Source organism: Mesocricetus auratus, unplaced genomic scaffold (genome assembly GCF_017639785.1).
Source record: "Mesocricetus auratus isolate SY011 unplaced genomic scaffold, BCM_Maur_2.0 Super-Scaffold_100033, whole genome shotgun sequence".
Lineage (NCBI taxonomy): Eukaryota > Metazoa > Chordata > Mammalia > Rodentia > Cricetidae > Mesocricetus > Mesocricetus auratus.
In genome coordinates this window covers 11,171,245-11,191,808 of record NW_024429213.1, presented here as the reverse complement: position 1 = coordinate 11,191,808, position 20,564 = coordinate 11,171,245, and the positions used below count along the sequence as shown (strand labels likewise).

The 20,564-nt window shown below is 37.4% G+C and overlaps 1 protein-coding gene across 2 annotated transcripts in view; it reads left to right on the top strand.

Annotated features, from left to right (window-relative positions):
- The window catches only part of Otc (ornithine transcarbamylase), a 103,085-nt gene that overhangs the window by 59,170 nt on the left and 23,351 nt on the right, over positions 1 to 20,564 (top strand). For both annotated transcript variants that reach the window (XM_040733691.1, XM_040733692.1), the window contains 2 exons: positions 1,578 to 1,665; positions 19,261 to 19,414. In XM_040733691.1, coding sequence (XP_040589625.1) covers positions 1,578 to 1,665; positions 19,261 to 19,414 — 242 coding nt within the window. The remainder of the gene's footprint in view (positions 1 to 1,577; positions 1,666 to 19,260; positions 19,415 to 20,564) is intronic.

Genomic DNA, 20,564 nt, shown 5'->3' with positions numbered 1-20,564 from the left:
GGGTTAAAATTAGGGCTTTCGATTCGGTTCCATTGGTCTACCTGCCTATTTTTGTGCCAATACCAAGCTGTTTTCAGGACTATAGCTCTATAATAGAGCTTGAAGTCAGGTATGGTGATGCCTCCTGAAATTCCTTTATTGTATAGGGATGTTTTGGCTATCCTGGGCTTTTTGTTTTTCCATATAAAGTTGATTAATGTTCTTTACAGGTCCTTGAAGAATTGTGATGGAATTTTATAGGGATTGCATTGAATCTATAGACTGCTTTTGGCAAGATTGCCATTTTTATTATGTTGATCCTACCAATCCAAGAGCATGGGAGATCTTTCCATTTTCTAGTATCTTCTTTGATTTCTTTCTTTAAAGACACAAAGTTCTTGATATACAGGTCTTTCACTTCCTTGGTTAACATTATCCCCAGATATTTGATGCTGTTTTTGGCTATTGTAAAGCGTGATGTTTCTCTGATTTCTTTCTCAGTCACTTCATCATCTGTATATAATAGGGCCACTGATTTTTTTGAGTTTACCTTGTATCCTGCCACATTGCTGAAGGTGTTTATCAGCTGTAGGAGTAACCTTGCAGAGTTTTTTGGGTCACTTATGTAAACTATCATATCATCTGCAAATAGTGAAAGTTTGACTTCTTCTCCTATTTGTATCCCCTTTATCTCCTTTTGTTGTCTTATTGCTGTAGCTAGAACTTCAAGTACAATATTGAAGATATATGGAGAGAGTGGACAGCCTTGTCTTGTTCCTGATTTTAGAGGAATTGCTTTGAGTTTCTCTCCATTTAGTTTGATGTTAGCTGTTGGTTTACTGTGTATTTCTTTTATTATATTCAGGTACGTTCCTGTTATCCCTGATCTCTCTAGGACCTTTATCATGAAGGGGTGCTGGATTTTCTCAAAGGCTTTTTCAGCATCTAGTGAGATGATCATGTGGTTTTTCTTTCGCAGATTGTTAATATGGTGGATTACATTGATAGATTTTCTAATGTTGAACCATCCCTGCATTCCTGGAATGAAGCCTACTTGATCATGGTGGATGATTTTTCTGATGTGTTCTTGAATCCGGTTTGCGAGTATTTTATTGAGTATTTTTGCATCAATGTTCATGAGGGAAATTGGTCTATAGTTCTCTTTCTTAGTTGTGTCTTTGTGTGGCTTGGGTATCAAGGTAATTGTAGCCTCGTAGAAAGAGTTTGGCAGTAAGCCTCCTGCTTCTATTGTGTGGAATACTTTGAGGAGTATTGGAATTAGCTCTTCTTTGAATTTCTGGTAGAATTCTGCACTGAAGCCATCTGGGCCTGGGCTTTTTTGTTTGAGAGACTTTTGATGACTGCTTCTATTTCATTAGGGGTTATAGGTCTGTTTAGATTGTTTATCTGTTCTTGATTTAGTTTTGGCAAGTGATATCTATCCAGGAAATTGTCCATTTCCTTTAAATTTTCAAATTTTGTGGAGTACAGATTTTAAGCTTTTCTATTGAGATGGCACTAGTGCTGATGCCTCATGATTTTGTTTTTCACTTTAGCTCTATTTTCAAAAAAACACTTTCTTTTTTCTTTCATTGTAGGCTTTGCTCTTCTGGGAGGACACCCTTGTTTTCTTACTACGCAAGACATTCATTTGGGTGTGAATGAAAGTCTCACGGACACAGCTCGGTTTGTAAACATTTTCTTCTTTCCAAATGTTACTTCAAAAGCTAATGGATTAATTGCAAGTGGCTCATAGCTCATCTCTATCAATAATACGTATAGGAGAGACTTACCTGGACAAGTATTATTCTAACTTATTTAACTCTAGTAACAGTCCAAACTGATTGACACACAAATGTGAAATGATATAATCAGTAGCATACATACTAGCTGAGATAACAGAGTCTCAAATGTCAAGGTGTTAATATAGTACAGATATTCCTGATTAGTGAAAGAAAATGACAGGCCATTAAAATGTAACTGTGGCCTTTTTAGTTTATACAGTTACTTCTATTATTGTATATGGTAGAATAAGTGTAATATTGGATTCATATAATTCTTTTTTGTTTGTTTGTTTTCTTTTTCTTTTTTGAGACAGAGTTTCTCTGTATTGCCTTGGAGGCTGTCCTGGAACTAGCTCTTGTAGACCAGACTGACCTTGAACTCACAGAGATTCTGCTGCCTCTGCCTCCGGAGTGCTGGAATTAAAGGCGTGAGCCACCAACGCCCAGCCCCATATAATTCTTTCTGATCATTAAATCCAACCTAAAAGATTAAAATGGAGCCACACAGGATATACCTAATGCCCTGAGTAATGACATGTGCCACTGAGTGTGACACACTGACAAGAGGCCCACAGTCAGCTCAGCTCACAATTTTTGCTGAATTAATCATATTAGCACATTCCTACCAAATTCCTGCACCTGCCAAGAGCAAACGTGTGTTTATTTCAAACTATATTGTTTATAAAAACATTTCAGACAGTAATCAGTTCCCTGAATGAAGTTCCCAGATGTTATTCCAAGAGTCAGCCTTAGATTCCAGTCTGTTAAAGGATAACAGTCAGGTCTGCTTTGGTAATTCAAACACTGTCTCCTCTGTGAGTTTGGGTTTTTATTTTTTAAACGGTGATGTTGTCTGTTTCTTTTATTTGTGTGACTAGCTCTCTCTCTGTCTCTGTCACTCTGTGTGTGTGTGTCTGTGTGTGTGTGCGTGTGTGTGTGTAGGTAAGCATACATTTGTGCATGTGGAAATTGGGAAACAACTTGTGGGAGTTGGTTTTTTTCCTTTCATAATGTAGATTCTTAAGACTGAAATCAGGTCATCAGACTTGGTAGCAAGTGAGTGTCTTTAACCACTGAGCCTACGTACCAATCCTAAAATTCTCACCCCGTTACCAAATGCATGGAATGTATAACATATTAAGGGGTGATCACTAAACAGAAGTGTGTTCCAATGTAAACATCTGTACATATGTGAACAGATGTAATTTGGATTACAGTAGAAATGGAAGGTAAAGAGATTAATGACAAGGCTTTTAAAACCTAGTTTTGGAATTGGTAAGCTTGTTAAAATTGTGAAATTCTGGCCCTGTACTTACAAGTTTGTTCCCCAGTTAAGTTTAAGCTGGTTTGGAGGACGCTAATGATGACATAAGAGCAATTGGATTCACTTTGAGATACTTGAGGGCTAGGGAGAAGGCTTGTTCAGCAAAGTGCCTGCTGTGCAAGCATAAGGACTCAAGTTTTAATTCCCAGCACCACAGTAAAGCAAGGTACTGTGGCATGAAACTTTAACCCCAGCACTAGTGGGAAATCAGGTAGATTCTTGTAGCTCATTAGACACCCAATCATCCTAGCTAACTCAATGAGCTTCTGGTTTAGTGAGATACCCTATATCAAATAAATATGGTGGAGAGCAAGCGAATGAGACACCAAGGTCAACTTCTTGTCCCCACACATGTGTGAATGTACACACATGAAAATGTGCATATATCACGTGTGTGTATGAGAGAGAGAGGAGAGGAGAGAGAGGGAGAGGGAGAGAGACAGAGACAGAGACAGAGAGAGACAGAGAGAGAGAGAGAGAGAGAGAGAGAGAGAGAGAGAGAGAGAGAGAGAGAGAGAGAGAGAAGTTTTGGGAAGCTGTGTGGGAAAGCTAGGCTGTTGTGCACTGATCTGTTAATGAAGTCATAGTAAATAAAGGGATGGATAAGAAATCCACATGGTTTCATGACAATTTATTATAAAAGATGAAAAATAATTGTTGTTAAATTATTCCAGATTTCCTGTTAATGAAGTATGTGTGTGTGTGTTTGCTTTTGGAAAAAAGAATAGGTTAGCTTTTTGAGCATATTGCATTAAAGGTTGAACTTCCAAGCTCATGTATATACATGCTAGTGGATATAAGAACCTTGGGTGACATTGAGAGCTGGAGAAGTATTATTGTTTCAGTGGTTTCAAATTGAATTCCATGGGTTCACTATGGGAGAACTGTGGAAGGCTGTACCTCAAGGGCAAATGCAATTAGGGTAAAAAAATAAGTGTATGTGTACTCCAATATAAAAAGAAGCTGGTCTGGGAGATGGGGGTGTCAGGAAAGAGTAGCGGTTATTGTAGACATTTGACTATCTTCTCTGTATCCCATTACTGCTTAATCTGCCAAAATATCTGACAAACAAGATATGCTGAGATTCAGAAATTCAATAAACCCAAATTGAAAAAGACAAGAGAAATCCACTGCCTTCCACAGAAGCAATTGAACAGGAGGAGGGAAGTGAATCTTAATGACATCTACTCTGCAATATGCACCAAACAACCCTTAGCAATTGGATCCTTTGCTTTTTGTAGAAGTTTCACTTCGGAACATGTAAAGGCATTGCGTGGTGGTTGAATGACAGTGCTCGCCCTTTCTAGTCAAGAGAACAGTGCACATCTGACACTGATTGATGGCACTGCTTTTCTAATCTACCTGTCTGACTGCTTTGGGGGCCTGGGACAATAAAAAAATGCCCTATGTTGGTGGAAGATGAAACTGGGGGCGGGATTCAATAGATACGCCATCAAAAGATGGGGGAATAAAAGCGAAATTGGCTGGGTCCTTGATCACTGTTAAATGCAATTTCCAGAATATAACAGTCTTTCAAATGATTTAACTTTTCAGTTATTCAAAAGCAGTTGGTAAATGTCTGATTTTTTCTACTAAACCTTGCTTTACCATTGAGAATCAAATGCTGATCAGGTCAAACAAGATCTTTCTTGTGGTGAGGATATGTGCTATTACTGTATTAAACAGGTAAACAAACAAGAATAGCAGAGTAGACTGAACTATATGCTAGGATGAAGACAAGGTAGGGTGACCTGCCAGTGGCATAGAGGCTTCCTTACTCAGGTACTAACTACCTAAACATCACAAAGTACATCATATAGAATTTCCCTGAAGCTTATTCATCCATTTTGTTTATAAGGCTGTTAGGTCTATTGAATAGCAATCCTGATTTTTTGCATGTTCATATTTCCTCAGCTCCTTAGAAAGCACTATGTTATTCCTTATTTCTATGAGTTTGACTTATTCAGATGTGTCATGTAAGTGGGAATTGCACCATATGGTCTATTTCATTGGTCATGATGTCTTTAGGTATAGCTATACTTTTGCAAGTGGCAGAATTTCCTTCTTCTGAGGGCTGAACGACATTCCATTGTGTGTATTTGCCACATTTCATTTTCCAGCCATATGTTTATCTAGTGGTGCCCACATCTAAATTCTTGTGGCTAATGCCGCAAAGAATATGAAAATACAAAGGTCTTTTAGATCTTAATTTCAATTATTTTGAATAAATACCCACAATTGTTAATACTAAAAGATAGATAATTTAATTTTTAATATGCCAAGGGCACTTTTTATTTTTTCCCTAAGTTCAACACTTATTTACATCCTCACCCAGTATACAATGTAACGTGCATTCTTCCTGCCAGTCTGATCCCAGAGCCACATCAGTCCCAAATGAACAAGCAGGATGCTACATTAATTATGAAACTATTGGCTGTTCGCTATGGTTTCCTAATGGCTAGCCCTGATTTAATTATTAACCCATAATTACTAATATATATTTTATAAGGTCTTATCTTACCAAGAATGCCAGACTTGTGCCCTCTCCTCCAGAGATCACATGGTGACTGTCTAATCTTGACTACATTTCCCAGAATCCTCCTCTACTTCTAGTCCTACCTATCTTGCTTCCTTATTGGCCAAAAGTTATTAATTTATCAACCAATAAGATAACATATACACAGAAGGACTACCCTATCAACACAAGGCTTTGTTGAGTTCTACACCTTCACCTCCACTTACCTTGTGTCTTTTGGATGCCATCAATTCTAACAGGTGTGAAGTGATAGCTCAGTGTGGCTTTGATTTGAGTGTTCCTTAGGATCACACTGAACATGTTTTCATAATACATGTTGGCCAGTGTGTAGCTTCTTTGCAGAAGTATCAACTCACATGATTTGCACATTTTGAAAATTGGGGTTTGTTTTGTTATTGAGTTGTAGGAATTCCTTAAATATTTTGCACTTGACCCCTGTACTCAGGTACATGCTTTGCAAATATTTTTCTTTTCTTAAAGATTGTCTTTTTGCTCTTATGATTGGTTTTCCTACATTAAAAACTTATATTTGTCATTAAGAAAGATCTTAAAGACTAGTAGAAAAATATGCCAAGGATGATTTTACAATTAATGAACAAATATTTTACTTTCTGATGTGTAATAATATATCTATTTATCATACAAGATATTGAGGATAAATTCTCCTTAGCTAAGCCTGAGTTGAATAGTTGCTAATCTGAAGGTAGGTAAATTAAGAAATACAATGAGGGCTGGGAGGTGGTGGCACACACCTTTAAGCCCAGCACTCAGGAGGCAGAGGAAAATGGATCTCTGTGAGTGCAAGGCCAGCCTGATCTACAGAGCTGAATCCCAGGACAGGCAGGACTGTTACAACTTGTCTTGAAACACACACACACACACACACACAGAGAGAGAGAGAGAGAGAGAGAGAGAGAGAGAGAGAGAGAGAGAGAGAGAGAGAGAGAGAGAGAGAATATGAGAATAATCTGTTCAGTGATATTGGGGAGAAGCTGCTATGCTGAAGATTCTCAACACAACATACAGGCTCAATGATTCATTAGGAGAGTTCACTTGCTTCTTGGCCAAAATTCATGGCAACTACAAACTACAAGTGAAAATCACAAAATGACTACTGAGAGTACAAGTCAGTGAACCAGCATTTGCCTAGCATGTGCAAGGCCTTGAGTTTTATTCCAACACGGCAAAAACAGTTACAAAGGGAAACAGCATATGGAGTGAAATGTGGACAAGACTAGTCACAAGCTTCTAAGTCTTCACTAAGTTAATTCACATGAGATGTACATAAATCACTCAGAGAAACAGTTCCCAAGGATTTATTGGAAACTGGTCACATAAAGACACCTAATTACTCTCTCATAAAAAAATCAGATCCCAGGGTTTTTATTGGAGATTGGTCACTTCAGCAATCTGCATAAATCCACATACCAACTTCTTAGAAGGAAGTTGTTCCAAATGACCCCAACATGTATATACTTACCAGCTCAGGAAAACTCTCCTAAATGATACATTTCCAGTTGCCAGCCCAGGGTCACCCTTGTGAGCAGGCCATTTCAAAAGATAGCATTTTCAGGACTGCTACATAGCTCTTTCCTACATAACCATGCTTTTCAACCTTGCTAACCAGGAAGCAATCCGAAGAAGTTTGGCCATGCACAATAATACCTTCAAGAGCTTTGTAATAATTTTCTGAACAATTGTCCCCTATTATATTTCATTTTACACAGCATGCCCTAGAGGATAGACAGTCTCCCTCTCCAGTGCTCACTGATAAAGAGATAGGTTCTCAGTGATCAAATAAAACTCAATTTAAAAACTGGTCAGAGTACTTGAATTTATCATGCAACGACAGCCTTAAACTTTGACATTTCCGTAATGGAGCGTGGATCACTGAAGGACTTGCATCCCACAGAATAAAATCTGCCCCACTGCTTTCTGACCTTTCTTGAAATCTTTCTTTGCAACTCTCTTCCACCTCTTAATGTATGAGAAAACACAAAACATTCTTGTGGATGCTCCCTGATATTTGCTTCATATTTGAAGGTATTTTCAGATTCTCTGGTGTTCCACTGGGGTTAAGAGTTAGATATTCTATTTTGTTCTTTGCTCTGAGATTGTACTTTTAGGTGTCACACCAGGAGTGACACTTAACTATGACTCAAGTCTTTGGAATTTTAAAATCAGATGGAACTCAGCTACAACAGTAGGACATTATCTCTCTAGTTCTGAGGCTTTGTGTTTCTTCCATAATGACAGCTGTTCATGCCTAATGTTCTGAGTGCACTAATGAAAGGTGTATAATGGCTTCACAGTCATTTTCACTTTAATACAGTACTTAGTGATATGGCTTCAGAAACCATATGTACGAAAGGCTCAATATAAAAAATAAATAGTGTGATGTTCTACTTTAATGACTTTCACTACAGACGTCATTTGGTCATGGTAGTGACTGCTAAAGTGTTCTTCTGATGGGACACTAAGAAAGCTAGCATGAACCACTATATTAGTTTTCTTGAGCTACCATAACAAATTGCCATAAAGTTAGAAGACGTCTTTATTTTTTCACAATTATAGAGAATAGAAAACCCATATTCATGTGTCACCAACATCTTGGTTCCCTTTCTGCTGTCTCCCAGCAGTTCTTCACATTTCTTGAATTGAAGCTGCATCACTTCTAAGTCAGCCTCTATTTTTTCTAAGCTTTATTCTCTCTGTGTTTCTATGTATCCTGTCCTATCTTTTCAACATAATATTACTGTTGATTATTTGGGAATTTCCAAGCATGCACTCAGCACATATTTCCCAGTCTTCCCAGGTTCACCCCCACCCTTGTGACCTCCCACACACACAAGAAGAAAAAGGAGATGAAAAAGGAGAAGAGTTGAATTTGTGTTGAGGAGCAGCATCCATTGACTTTAGGATTTCTCTCACATTAGTACCATTGCATCTTAACTAATTTAGTCTTCAAAGACACTACTTGCAAGCAAAGTCATGTTCTGCATTTATGGATGGACAAATGCTTTGAAGGGACACCAGTGAAACCACTCTGGCCACATATACATTTATCCTTGCAGCAGCATGCAAGATTTTCCTATCAGTATGGTGCTGATACTTCAAATGATGAACTTCGGGGAAGGATTTGAGCATGAGAAACAGATGGGAATAGCAAATCATCAACTTATTGAAAATAATGTTATAAAAGGATGAAATATTATCATTAATGTATTTATGTTAGCAATATTAATATCAGAAAAGGTCAAATTCTGAGGCTTTTGGTAAAACATTTCCAAAATTACATATAACAATAAATAGGTGCCTAATTAGATGCTAATAAAATGCTATGACCTATGTGACATGCCCAGGACAGTTGTGTAGCCTTGGTTAAATTGTCATATCGGCCAATTTCTTCAAGCTTGAATCATGCTATATTCTTTTAGAGGAAGCACAGTATGGGGTAAAGATCAAGGACTTTGAAGCAGAACCAGTTTTGAATTCAATTCACAGCTTTCGCACATACTAGCCCTCATGGGTTGGTTCAGTTATTTCTCATTTCCAGTTTTCTGGGTTGTAAAACCAAGATTTTATTTTGTGAGTTTCATTAAGAGTAATGAGTTCAAGTTTTAAAGGATATGGGTACAGAAGGAGTTCATGCAATTTTGATTGAAGCAAGTTCTGGTTTAACTCAATCTCAGGACACTCTATGACTCAACTTTAGCCAGTTCTGTGGTTTCCTGGACAGTTTTCACAGACTCAACTCTGAAATTACTAGGGCACATTGTGATGAGGTCATTCCAAATACCGTTACACCTTAGAGGGTTTTTTTCCCTCTGGAGTCCTCAGACTCAGAATCTAACATCTAAGCCAAAATAATCTGGTCATTAGAGGTAAATTCATAATGAAATAAATATGAAAATTGAATTCATCCCTAGTCCTTCAACACCAATCCATTTGAGAAGATTGCATTTAGGTTTCCTGAAGCTATATTTTTGTTTCTTTATCAATTTTTATTAACGCAGTCCAAAGGGGCGAAAGTTATTCTAACCTGGCTAGAAATGCTAGAGGGCTGAGATATTTTCTTTCCTGGAACATACTCATTACAGAGTATTGATCATTTTACACTAGAGAGACCGCCTATGTCCATTGCAGGACCTTGGATGGTTTTAGAATAAGAGAGAGAGAGAGGGGGGGGAGGAATATTCACCTTGAAATTGATTACAAAATTTCTCACTGTTGTCATTACATACAACCAAATTCCTCCCACTGTTTCCTACTTAGCTATTCAAATAATATGTGTCACTGGTAACACACTGGAGTTCAGAAGATACACAGTCTTGGTGAAGGTAGGATAGGAAAAAATGGAGATGTGAATTGCAGGACCTTATGAGACTAAACTTCGGTTTGTTTCTGGTTTTTTATAAATTTGTAGGGCACTATCTTGAACTCACTGTGAACATAATAAATAACTTGTGGCCATCCTTAATGTTCCCTAAAACTTTCTTGCCTTTTGATAAATACACAAAAACCACATAAGGAGTATTATGGAACTTTATAACCAAACCCTGGCACGTTAGGCACTGGAATGTGACTGATGTTTGTTTGTTTGTTTTGTTTTGTTTTTAAGTTAGACTATGTCAGCATATGATCAGGTACATTTCAGCTTGACTGCCAGTCACCTTTGCCCTGGCAACATTTAAGAGCAACTTCCCTGTTACTCAAATCTTTCCTCTTCACTTGACCCTCAGCAAACCCCCAGGAAATTGTGTCCCGAGCAGTCTTTGATGTCTCCACCTCTTTCTACCTTTTCAGAGCACCTTGTGCCTGCTTTTCATATACCAGTGTCAGATATTCCTTAACAATTTCTTGAGGGCATGAAAACTGCTATGTGATTGTCCATCTCATCAACACCCTCATTGGCTCTTAAGACATGCCTCAAAACCTGACCTGTGTATAAAGAGCATTCTTCCCACCAGTCTCGTCCCAGAGCTGTGTCAACCCCAAATAATACACAGAGACTCTGTTAATTACAATGCTCTCGGCCAATGTCCGGGGCTTCTCATTGGCGAGTTCTGTCTTAAGTATTACCAATAACTACTAATATATATATATATATATATATATATATTTCTACAAGGTCTTATCTTACTGGGGACACCAGCCTCATACATCTTCTCTTTCCGGGATCACATGCGGACTCCTACTCTTCACTGAATTTCCCAGAATCCTCCTTGACTCCCAGTCCCACCTACAAATGTATACACAGAAGGACTTCACCCATCACCTGTGTTTTTAAAAATGTGTTCACTAAATCCTACAGAGTCTGCACCAGACTTCCATTGGACCATAGGGAGACTTGATTATTTGGTTTTGTTTGGACTTAAAAGTGTTTAAGTTAATTCCCATGTAAGTTTACAGTCTTACGTAGAATCAAAATATACCAAAGAACAACAGATACTGTGTCCTGGAAAGGATGTATTTAGATCAACCATGGTTTCTTCCATACCATTCTTTCAATCATCAGGAGGGTACTGCATGGATATGCCAATCATTAGGGCATTCGTTTTTTGGTGTTGTCATTCTTTTTTTTAAGATCTACTTATGCATTCTATGCACACCAGATGAAGGCATCTGGCCCCATTATAAATAGTTGTGAGCCATACTGTGGGTGCTGTGGGTGCTGTGAATCAAACAAACCTGGCTCTTCTGCAAGAACAAGTGCTCTTAACCATTGATCCGTCTCTCCAGCCCAAGGGCACTCTTGACATACTGAACAACCTTCTTTCATTTTTATGTAGTCTGGCTTGCTTATTATTATAATACCTTTTTTTGGTTTGCTCTTGTTTTCCAGACAGGGTTTCTCTGTGTAGCCTTGGCTGTCCTGGAACTCACTCTGTAGACCAGGCTGGCCTCAAACTCAGAGACATCTGCCTCTGCCTCCTGAGTGCTGGGATTAAAAGCATGCACCACCACCACCCAGTTTATAATTCTTAATATTCTTCTTTTTTAACATATTTATAAACTCAGGGATTTTAGTATATTTGAAAGTTTCAGTATACAATGGTTGGTATCCTAATGGATGTATATATTGTCCCATATTTGGAAAATGTGGTATGTGTCCCAGTTGGCTCATTTTGAAACAAATCCCATTCATCTTTGATGACAAGACAATCCAGAATCATCTCATTTCTTTAACAGGGCCAAGATTTAGCCATTAATGTAAGAAGCTCTATGCCACTTTCAGTTATTTTTAATATCATATTTGAAAGAAATTTTCTTAATGCCATGTTGAGGCCTTGCATATGATGAGCACCCTGTCACTGGGCTGTATCCCTAGCCTGCCCCTCCATCTTTGAGACATAGTTTTGGTATGTATCATTTGATGGCCTTGAGATAAATATGTAAACCAAATTGACTTTGAACTTTCAGTAAATTTCCAGCCTCAACATTTTTTTGTGCTGGTATTACAGGCATGCACCCACTACCACAAGTAGAAAAGTTTCTTTTGTTGAATGATAAGTTTTATAAACTTTTTAATTTTTGTTACAATCATATCAACATGTATTTTCTGATTATTACAGTAGAACTCCTTTTGATAAAAACCACTCAAAGATATCATTGGCAATGATACTTACCACCATCAATAACATTGGTTGCCCTTTACCATCTTTCCATTAAAAGTCTTCAACTATTCCTCTTTCACTGAACAGAAAGGAAAAAATGATGATTTCCATATCAAACATCTAGACAAAATAGGATGTAGAAATATTTTAAGTTGTATCTATCTTTGAAAGTTCCAATATTGGGTATTAAATACCTATGGCATGTAGGTGTGTATAGCGGCATCACAAATACTGGAAATACAGATTTTGCCAAAGCTGTTTTGCATTTGAAAACTTGCAGGCATCCACTGGAAATCAAGCAGAGCTCCATCTCTGCTCAGTAGAAATGAAAAGAGACCAAAATGAGAAATCTTTACAGAGCCAGGAAGTATTTTTAACTTGTCAGCCTTACATCTGTAACAAGTACAATCAAGATCTTAAGATTTCTAAAGCTGGGGTTTTACATGACTAGAGAGCTGCATGAAGCCCCCAGCTCTAGCTGCAAGCTTGTCATTGTTTTCAATCAGAGGGTTTGTTTATATTTTAGAATTAATTTTATTAGCATGGAAGCATAAAAAGAGTGATTTCTCTATTTCTAGCAACTATAAGCACGAAGGAACCAATGCCACAGACAAAATCATATGCACTAATTTCCTAAAGTGTCTTCCATATCTTTTGTTCCCCCCAAGTGTTTCTAATGCAAAAACATTCTGGGTACTGCTTCTCCCAGTTTGCGCACATCATAGCCACATCATTGGATGCCACCTGACCTGCACCTTTTATGGCTAAAGGGGGACCAAGCAGTGTTTTCAATAAAGTTTTGACATACTTCCTTTTTGCAATATTCCTTACATTATTCTTTGTTTATGGTCCAGTCTGTTAACCACATGACTTTCTTAAGCATTTTCCAATCCTTTAAGTAGAATACAAAATGTATTCCTGTAAATCACTTTCTTTCTAAATGTGGCTACCAAAGCAAAACATAAGCAACCCTTGGGAGCTTGTTAGAATTGCAAACTCTCAGATCTGAAACCAGACCTTCTGAATGAGAAATAGAGTCGATGGTGCTTTGCAAGCCCTCCTGGTGACTCTAATGTGCATTCAGGCTTGTGTTTCTTTAAAGATGTGTATGGAAGGGCTGACTGTATATTCAGTGGTAGTGCCCTTGTATAGCATGCATGAGGTCCCGGGTTCTATCCCTAGCATTACAAACAGAAAAAAGATCCATACTGCTTATACAATCAAATGTGTAAGAAGTGCAATAAATGAACAAAGCACATCTCAAACATTTCAGTGTTGACTGCAAACTTAATCACGTGATTTCAACATTTAACATTTCATATCCCCCTGAATGCTCTAAGCATTTTACAAAGGAAAATGTACACAGAAAAATATCACGTTGATTACAGAGTCAGCTAATACTTTGATGATAAATCAGTCTGTAATGTTATTAGTTTCAGAGATATTATTTTATTTATTTTTATACCTTCTTTTTTATTCTTTCACAGTCTTGGAATTTAAGCATTATTTGGGGTGTACATGCTTTCCCATCCTCTCAGGGTTTAAATAATTTGGCCAGGATGGAAAGGAAAAAAATAATCTCAGGAACACAGGGTTACAATTTATATGGGTTGTTAAGCGCTTGATTCCGATTGGTTAATGAGAACTGGTTGCTAAGCTCAAGGTGAGTTGAACTCCACTTGTAGGCAACTGGGCTGTGTATATTGTTATCACAATAGTTTTCACTTTTGTCATGGGGCTGTTTGTTTCTTGTTGCTTTGTTAACATACTGTCCCAAATGTCATGGCTTATGAAATTTTAAAACAAACTTCTATTTGGGAGTCAGAAATTTAGAAGAGATGCTTCCTTCTGAATGTTCTGGGAAAGATTTGAATTCTTGCCCTTTCTAGCTCCCAGAGATTGCCCACATCCTTCAGCTCATCTCCAAACCTCTCACCATCTCATTCTCTTCCATTCCTCATGTCTTTTCTCTATCTTATAAAGGCATCTGACATTCTATTGAGTACAACCCAGTGGAATTTTCTCCTCTCAAAGTCCTTATTTTGATTATATCTGTGCAGTTCATTTTGTGAAGGTTCTGAGAATTGGAACATGGGTATCTTTGCAACCCATTTTTCTGTTTGCCACAAGATCCTTATTATTATATTTCATGCCCATTCTGAAGTTTGCCTTTTATTTCTGACATGACCCTTTGTCACGGCCTAGTAATATATCACTCTTGTCCTCTCTCAATATGTTAAAGTATACACCTTGTTTCTTTGCATTGGGTTAGAATTAGTTAAGTCATGAAAAGATTTCCCCTTCAGAGAAACAGGAAAATGAATCTGAAACTTAAGAGTGACAGTTAACTAAGTCATTATTTTGGAATGACAGTTCTATCCCATTTCTATGGGAAGTCACATGACAACTGGTGCAAGTTAACTGATGGGGTCTCTGCTGTTTCTATTTGTACAAAGCCTCAAATGCAGATAGGTCACATTCTTGGAAAAGTTTCTACTGTTTCTAGAGACAGTTTGCTGATAAATTATGGTAACTTGTTATGGATTATGCATATTGAAAATAATAGATATATGCTTAATATCCAGAAAATATATTTAACAAAAATCCCATAAAATATCTATCTGAAAATACAAACATGCATACATTATGTATTCCTACTTGTTTAAATAAATTTAAATGCAGAGGTAATAATTCATTTCTCTTTCATATTTCTCTTTTATGTTTGTAGCTTTTCTTCCTATTAATCCATTTCTTACAAGTGCCATTTATTGCCTTTTACAAATAGAACTTGTTTCATTTAATAACTTTTACTGCTATCAATAATTATAGATAGAAAATGGAAGCTCCTTTAAGTTGACTCCCTCCTCATCAGCTGTGCCCTTGCCATTTAAAAGCCTCTATTGCTTCCTGGCAATAATGTGATGTTACAGACCTGTTCTGATTTTATCCTGCCAAGGACATTGAATTGAATATCCTCTAATGGTTTTCTGTCTGTTTTTGAAAAAAATAGAGTAGTGTTAAAGACCAAATTCTTTGTGCTAAAGATGCTTGCAGGAATCTAGGTAACAACAACAACAAAAATAACAGCTTCTGTACTGATGCCTGTGGTAACTGACTGAGCTGAAATGGAAATACTTAATGTTTGTATAAAATCTTAATCCTTCCAGTCTATCATATCATGCTGTTTTCCCATTCCCTCTGTTTTAACACAAGAGAGACTTTACCAGAATACCCCAGGTTCTTTCTTGTATTTGAATAGCTATAAGGGTAGGGTACCATTTTTTCATTACAAATTTCTATTCTGATGCGGAACTATGCATGATCATGAAGAGATTATCCCAAATGATTGTTTTATTTGTACCCTGCTTTAGAAATTAGAATGCAGATTTATTTCTCTGTCTCTCTGTCTCTCTGTCTCTCTCTCTCTGTGTGTGTGTGTGTGTGTGTGTGTGTGTGTGTTTGTGGCCTTGAACAGGGGATGATCCTCCTATCTCAACCTTCAGAGTGTTGTACTCAAGGTGTGCACCACCATACCTGACTTTTCCCTCAGTGCTGGTGGTGGTGTTTTGTGGTTTATACTCCCAGTTCTTTCTGCAAGCTATTTTTTTTACATTCCTTTATTGTAGTATCAAACTTGTAGAGCATATGTTAGCAGACATTTCATAAATTCATTCATACCTCTCCAAAATGGCTCAACAGCTGGAATACTGCATATGCTGATTTTGCTTTCTGAAGGCTGGTATGTAGTGTAACTACAAGATTCCACTCTCAGGTTCTTTGCGATCATACAGCATAGAGAATTTTCTAGAGTATAATCCTCCCAAGATATATTACACAGTATTTGTCTGCTCCAAATCTATAAACATGCCCAGTGCTATTGTCCTGTCATTTCAACCACATATGTCTTCAAACCATATATATTTCTTCTCCATGCCTGGCTACTCATTCACACAGGGGTTGTTATGGTTTGGATTTGATATATCCCAAAAGGTTCATGGCTTAGTCAGTATTACAGAAATGTTCAGATGTGGGACATGGGGGAGTGATTGAGTCATGAATGCTGTGACTCATCAGTAGATTAACACATTCACTGGTGAATCATAAACTGCTGGGATAGTAGGAGGTGATGAAAATTTAAGAGGTGAGACCTAGGTATAAAGTCTCTGGGTTTGGTAGCATCTGTATACACTTTAAGAGGTCATGTATGTGAAAAGAAGTTTAAAGTATCATATGTAAGGTCACACATACTTCTACATTCCTCTTACAAGGTTATAGGTATCATAAACTTGATTATCTTTAAATATGAACTTACTAGTTGGTTATGGTTCAGATCTTATTGAGTTGTCTACTTTCATTGAGTTACTTTTCCAAAGTAGAGTTAGAAACTTGCATTCTACTGGGAAGAAGATTTGCATTATGATTCCCCAGAAAGGGAAAGCAGATGTAAAATTATTTTAACATAGCTATTAATGCCTTGGTTCTTAAACTTTGAATGGTTATCTGAAACACCTACAGGACTCAGAAGTCATCCCCTATATCTGGGAAAATTCTCTTACTCAACAAAGTACAGCTCAAAAATGACTCAGCTCATCAGATCTGTGGGTAGCTGGGTTAGCTGGTTGCTCTAATGCAGAAGGCTTTACTGGGAAATATTTACTAGTGAATCATTCTACACTCAGAGAATTTGAGATACCTTTTGATTTTAAGTTACTCAGAAAGCATTCTCTACCATTTATTACAGGCTCTTATCTTACCTCAGAATAATGTTTTTAGTTTTGATTTTTCCCCTAACTTGTTAGGATTCTATGGTAGCTTTCATTCCATTTTTAGTAAGAATCTCAACTTTAATGTGTGAATTTGGACTTGGACATCCAGTTACAGTGGACATCTTTCATCAGTGGACTCTGAGGTCCTTTGTCACCGCTAAGGGTCCAGGTGCTGTCAATATTAATATGAAAAACCGTGTGCTAGTTTTGCTTTTCACTTTAATTTAAAATTGAGATTTCCTTGGAAATTAAACAAACAAAAACACTGATCAAAAAGGAGTATCCCCTAGAAATTCTGATTTTTCTTACATAATATATACTACGTAGAGTGAGCATCAAAAATAAATTATTTTCGTGTGGAGCAAGATTTGAAATGCCTTGTCTTAGTACACCACCAAAGGATAACAGATATTATGTGTTTTTAAAAATATTTTATTGATTCCTTAAGAGTTTAATATGATATGTTTGATAATATTACACCTCATTCTTTTCCCAATCCTCCAAAATCCACCCCACCTACCAAACTAATACCCAACTTTTGTTTCATTATAAAAAAAATACCCGCAGAATTCATTTTGTGCTGCCTATATACCTCTCAGGATAGTGTTATTCACTGGAATCAGGAACCAGGAACCACATCTAAAGAAAATTAACCCTTTCTCCCCCAGAAGCCATAAACTGTATATATCAGCCTCAGTGGTAGGGGCTATCATTCTTATTTCCTGATAGAATGTTGATTGCCTTAATTATGGGCAGCTGCTGTGAGTTCATGGGTGAAGTGGTTCTGTCATTTCCAGAGGACACTGATTTACTTTGGTATTCTCCAACCTCTGGTTCCTGCAATTCTCTCCAACCCTTTCCTCTGCAATGGTCCCTGAGCCTTGAGGGGGAGTGATATTGCCTAAACTATAAAGTGGCTTTTTATTCACCTATCTCATGTTATAATACAGAATTACTTATGTAGTTCAGAGCTACAATTTACTTGGGTTCCTCTCCTGAGTTCCCATTATGGAAAAGCCCCCATCCATAACAAAATTTTTTAAAAGAAGTAAAACAATAAAGTAAATTTCAGGCAGCTCAGTTTACAGATTTTAATGATCAATCCCCACACATTTTTGTCTTCAAATGCTCTCTGCTTTATTAGGGAAGGGTAACAATACATTATAGTTACTTATTTCAAATACCTTTGAGTTACTAATCAGGGAGTTGGAGATATTTTGTAGATCTCCAGATGTTTTTAGAAACTTTGCTGATTCAAACAAGCATCTGGAAGTCTAGGAATCATAGCTGTGAACAGTCTACAAACATTTGAAAGAATCAAAATGTTTAGGAAATGCTTATATTATATGTGGGTATATTTTTCAATCTTTGTTGCTGTAAGCAAGGAATCTTGGGGGAATGATTGAACTGAATTGTATTAGCACCAGAGTTCATTTTGAGCTGTTAGTACAGGTCTACTCTGAAGCAGATTCCAAGATGGAATTAGCCATGCAAGACATTTATTAGAGGAAACACCCATGGAAGATTGACCTGGATACAGGAGAAAGTAAGGAAGAAGACTTAGGCAGAAGTAGAAGAGATCCAGGTAGCAACGTAGTTATGAAAAATGCTTGCCTTGGCAATGGGGAACCTCAGAGGAAAGATTAAATAGTCCAGCTCCATTCCCCTGTGCTGAACTAAGCCATTGGGCAGAACAGCTGTGGAGAAGGTGGCCTTGGCCTTGATGCTGCAGATGCAGAAGGTATGACATCAAGAGTCTGTCAGTGGAAGGTTTCCTATACAGCAGGTTCTCTCTTGTAGGACAGTTTGTATGTGTGTTTCCACAGCTGCTACATGGATACTTTATATTTTATGGAAACAGTGAAAATCCACCCCCCATGGGCTAATGTAAGAGAAAATTAGCCACATATCAGGTCATTAATGTTTCTATGAATGTCTTCCTGTTTGGTCTTCTCCCTTTATACTGAGGTAAACTGACAAACTGGCATTCATTCATTATACCTCATTGTGTTTGGGGGGCTCAAATTGATGTCTTATTTCCAAAAAAAATGTAACATGATCAATGGATAGGATGTGGTTGAAACAAGATCTATTTTCCACAATGACTATATGTTTAGTGTTAGCTTTTCAATCTGTCATGTTCATAGGTGTGTAATACACATTTTCATTTGTTAGTACTTATTCATATATTTAAGGACCTTGTACTAAAGGAGGGGTTATTAAGCTTAGAATCTCTCTTATTTGTTTGCCACAGTGTGTTATCTAGCATGACAGATGCAGTGTTAGCTCGAGTGTATAAACAATCAGATCTGGACATCCTGGCTAAGGAATCATCCATTCCAATTGTCAATGGACTCTCAGACTTGTATCATCCCATCCAGATCCTGGCTGACTACCTCACACTCCAGGTTGGTGTATTTCTTTGCTTTACAAAGCAGAAAAAAATAATTCCTGGATATCATCAAGTAGAACTACTTGCTTAAATGATGTTTAATCATTATTATGAATTACTTCTCACTATCTTGTGCAGAGGCCACGCTAATCTTCTGTGTACCGTTGAAGCGAGCACTGCTTCTCACTATCTTGAGAAATAACTATTGCATATATGTGAGTGTTATAGATGCAGAAAACCGTGCATTGCTGTAAACAGATTGTATGATCCTTTTCTTCTCAATCCCATTTCCAATGCCCTTCTAGCCTCACTTTCATCTTCTGTTCAATCACTTTGCTCCATTTAACAGTTGATGAATAAAGGTTGCAATTACATGTAGAATTGACACTACTTTTTGCTGCGTAAGATTGTCAACTTGGAAGGTAGGTAGGATCTAGAATCACCCAGACGACAAGCCTCTAGATATTTCTGTGAGTGACTGTCTACAACAGGTCAACTGAGGTGGGAAGAGTCGTATTAATTATGGGCAGTACTATTTCATGACCTGAGATCCTGAAGTGGAAAATAAAGGAGGAAGTGAGCTAAATACTGTTATTCATCTTTCTCTCTCCTTCCTTATTATGGATGCTATGTCACTGCTTCAAACTCTGGCTGTCTTGACTTTCCCACAGTGAAAGACAGTATCCATGAGCCTTCATTCCTTCCTTAAGTTGCTTTTGCCAGGTATTGCATCCCAGCATTGTGGAAAGTAACTAATGCAGTGATCCTACATTCACCAGACTTTGTAACTTAGAAATGAAGATCAGAGGAGTTCAGTGCAGATGCTTGAGATGGTCTATAAATGGTTAGTAATTAAAAGAGTGAAGCGTCTGTCATTTTATAAATTGATTACAAAGAGAATGAAGAATATGTAGCTGTTCTAGAGTTATGGGTCCTATTCAGCCGTGTGCTTTCACACCAGGAACTTGAATAACTTTTAATGTTGACGTTATTTGATTAGACACAGCCAAACTACATGGTTTTTTTTGTCTCTTGGATTCTCAACAATCAGGGTTTCTTTGTTTCTGGATGATTTTGAGGAGACAGGACAAACAGGATTAGCTAATCTTCTTTCTCATTTGAATAAGCTGGGAAGATTGAAATGAGAGGTCAAACAAAAAGAAATG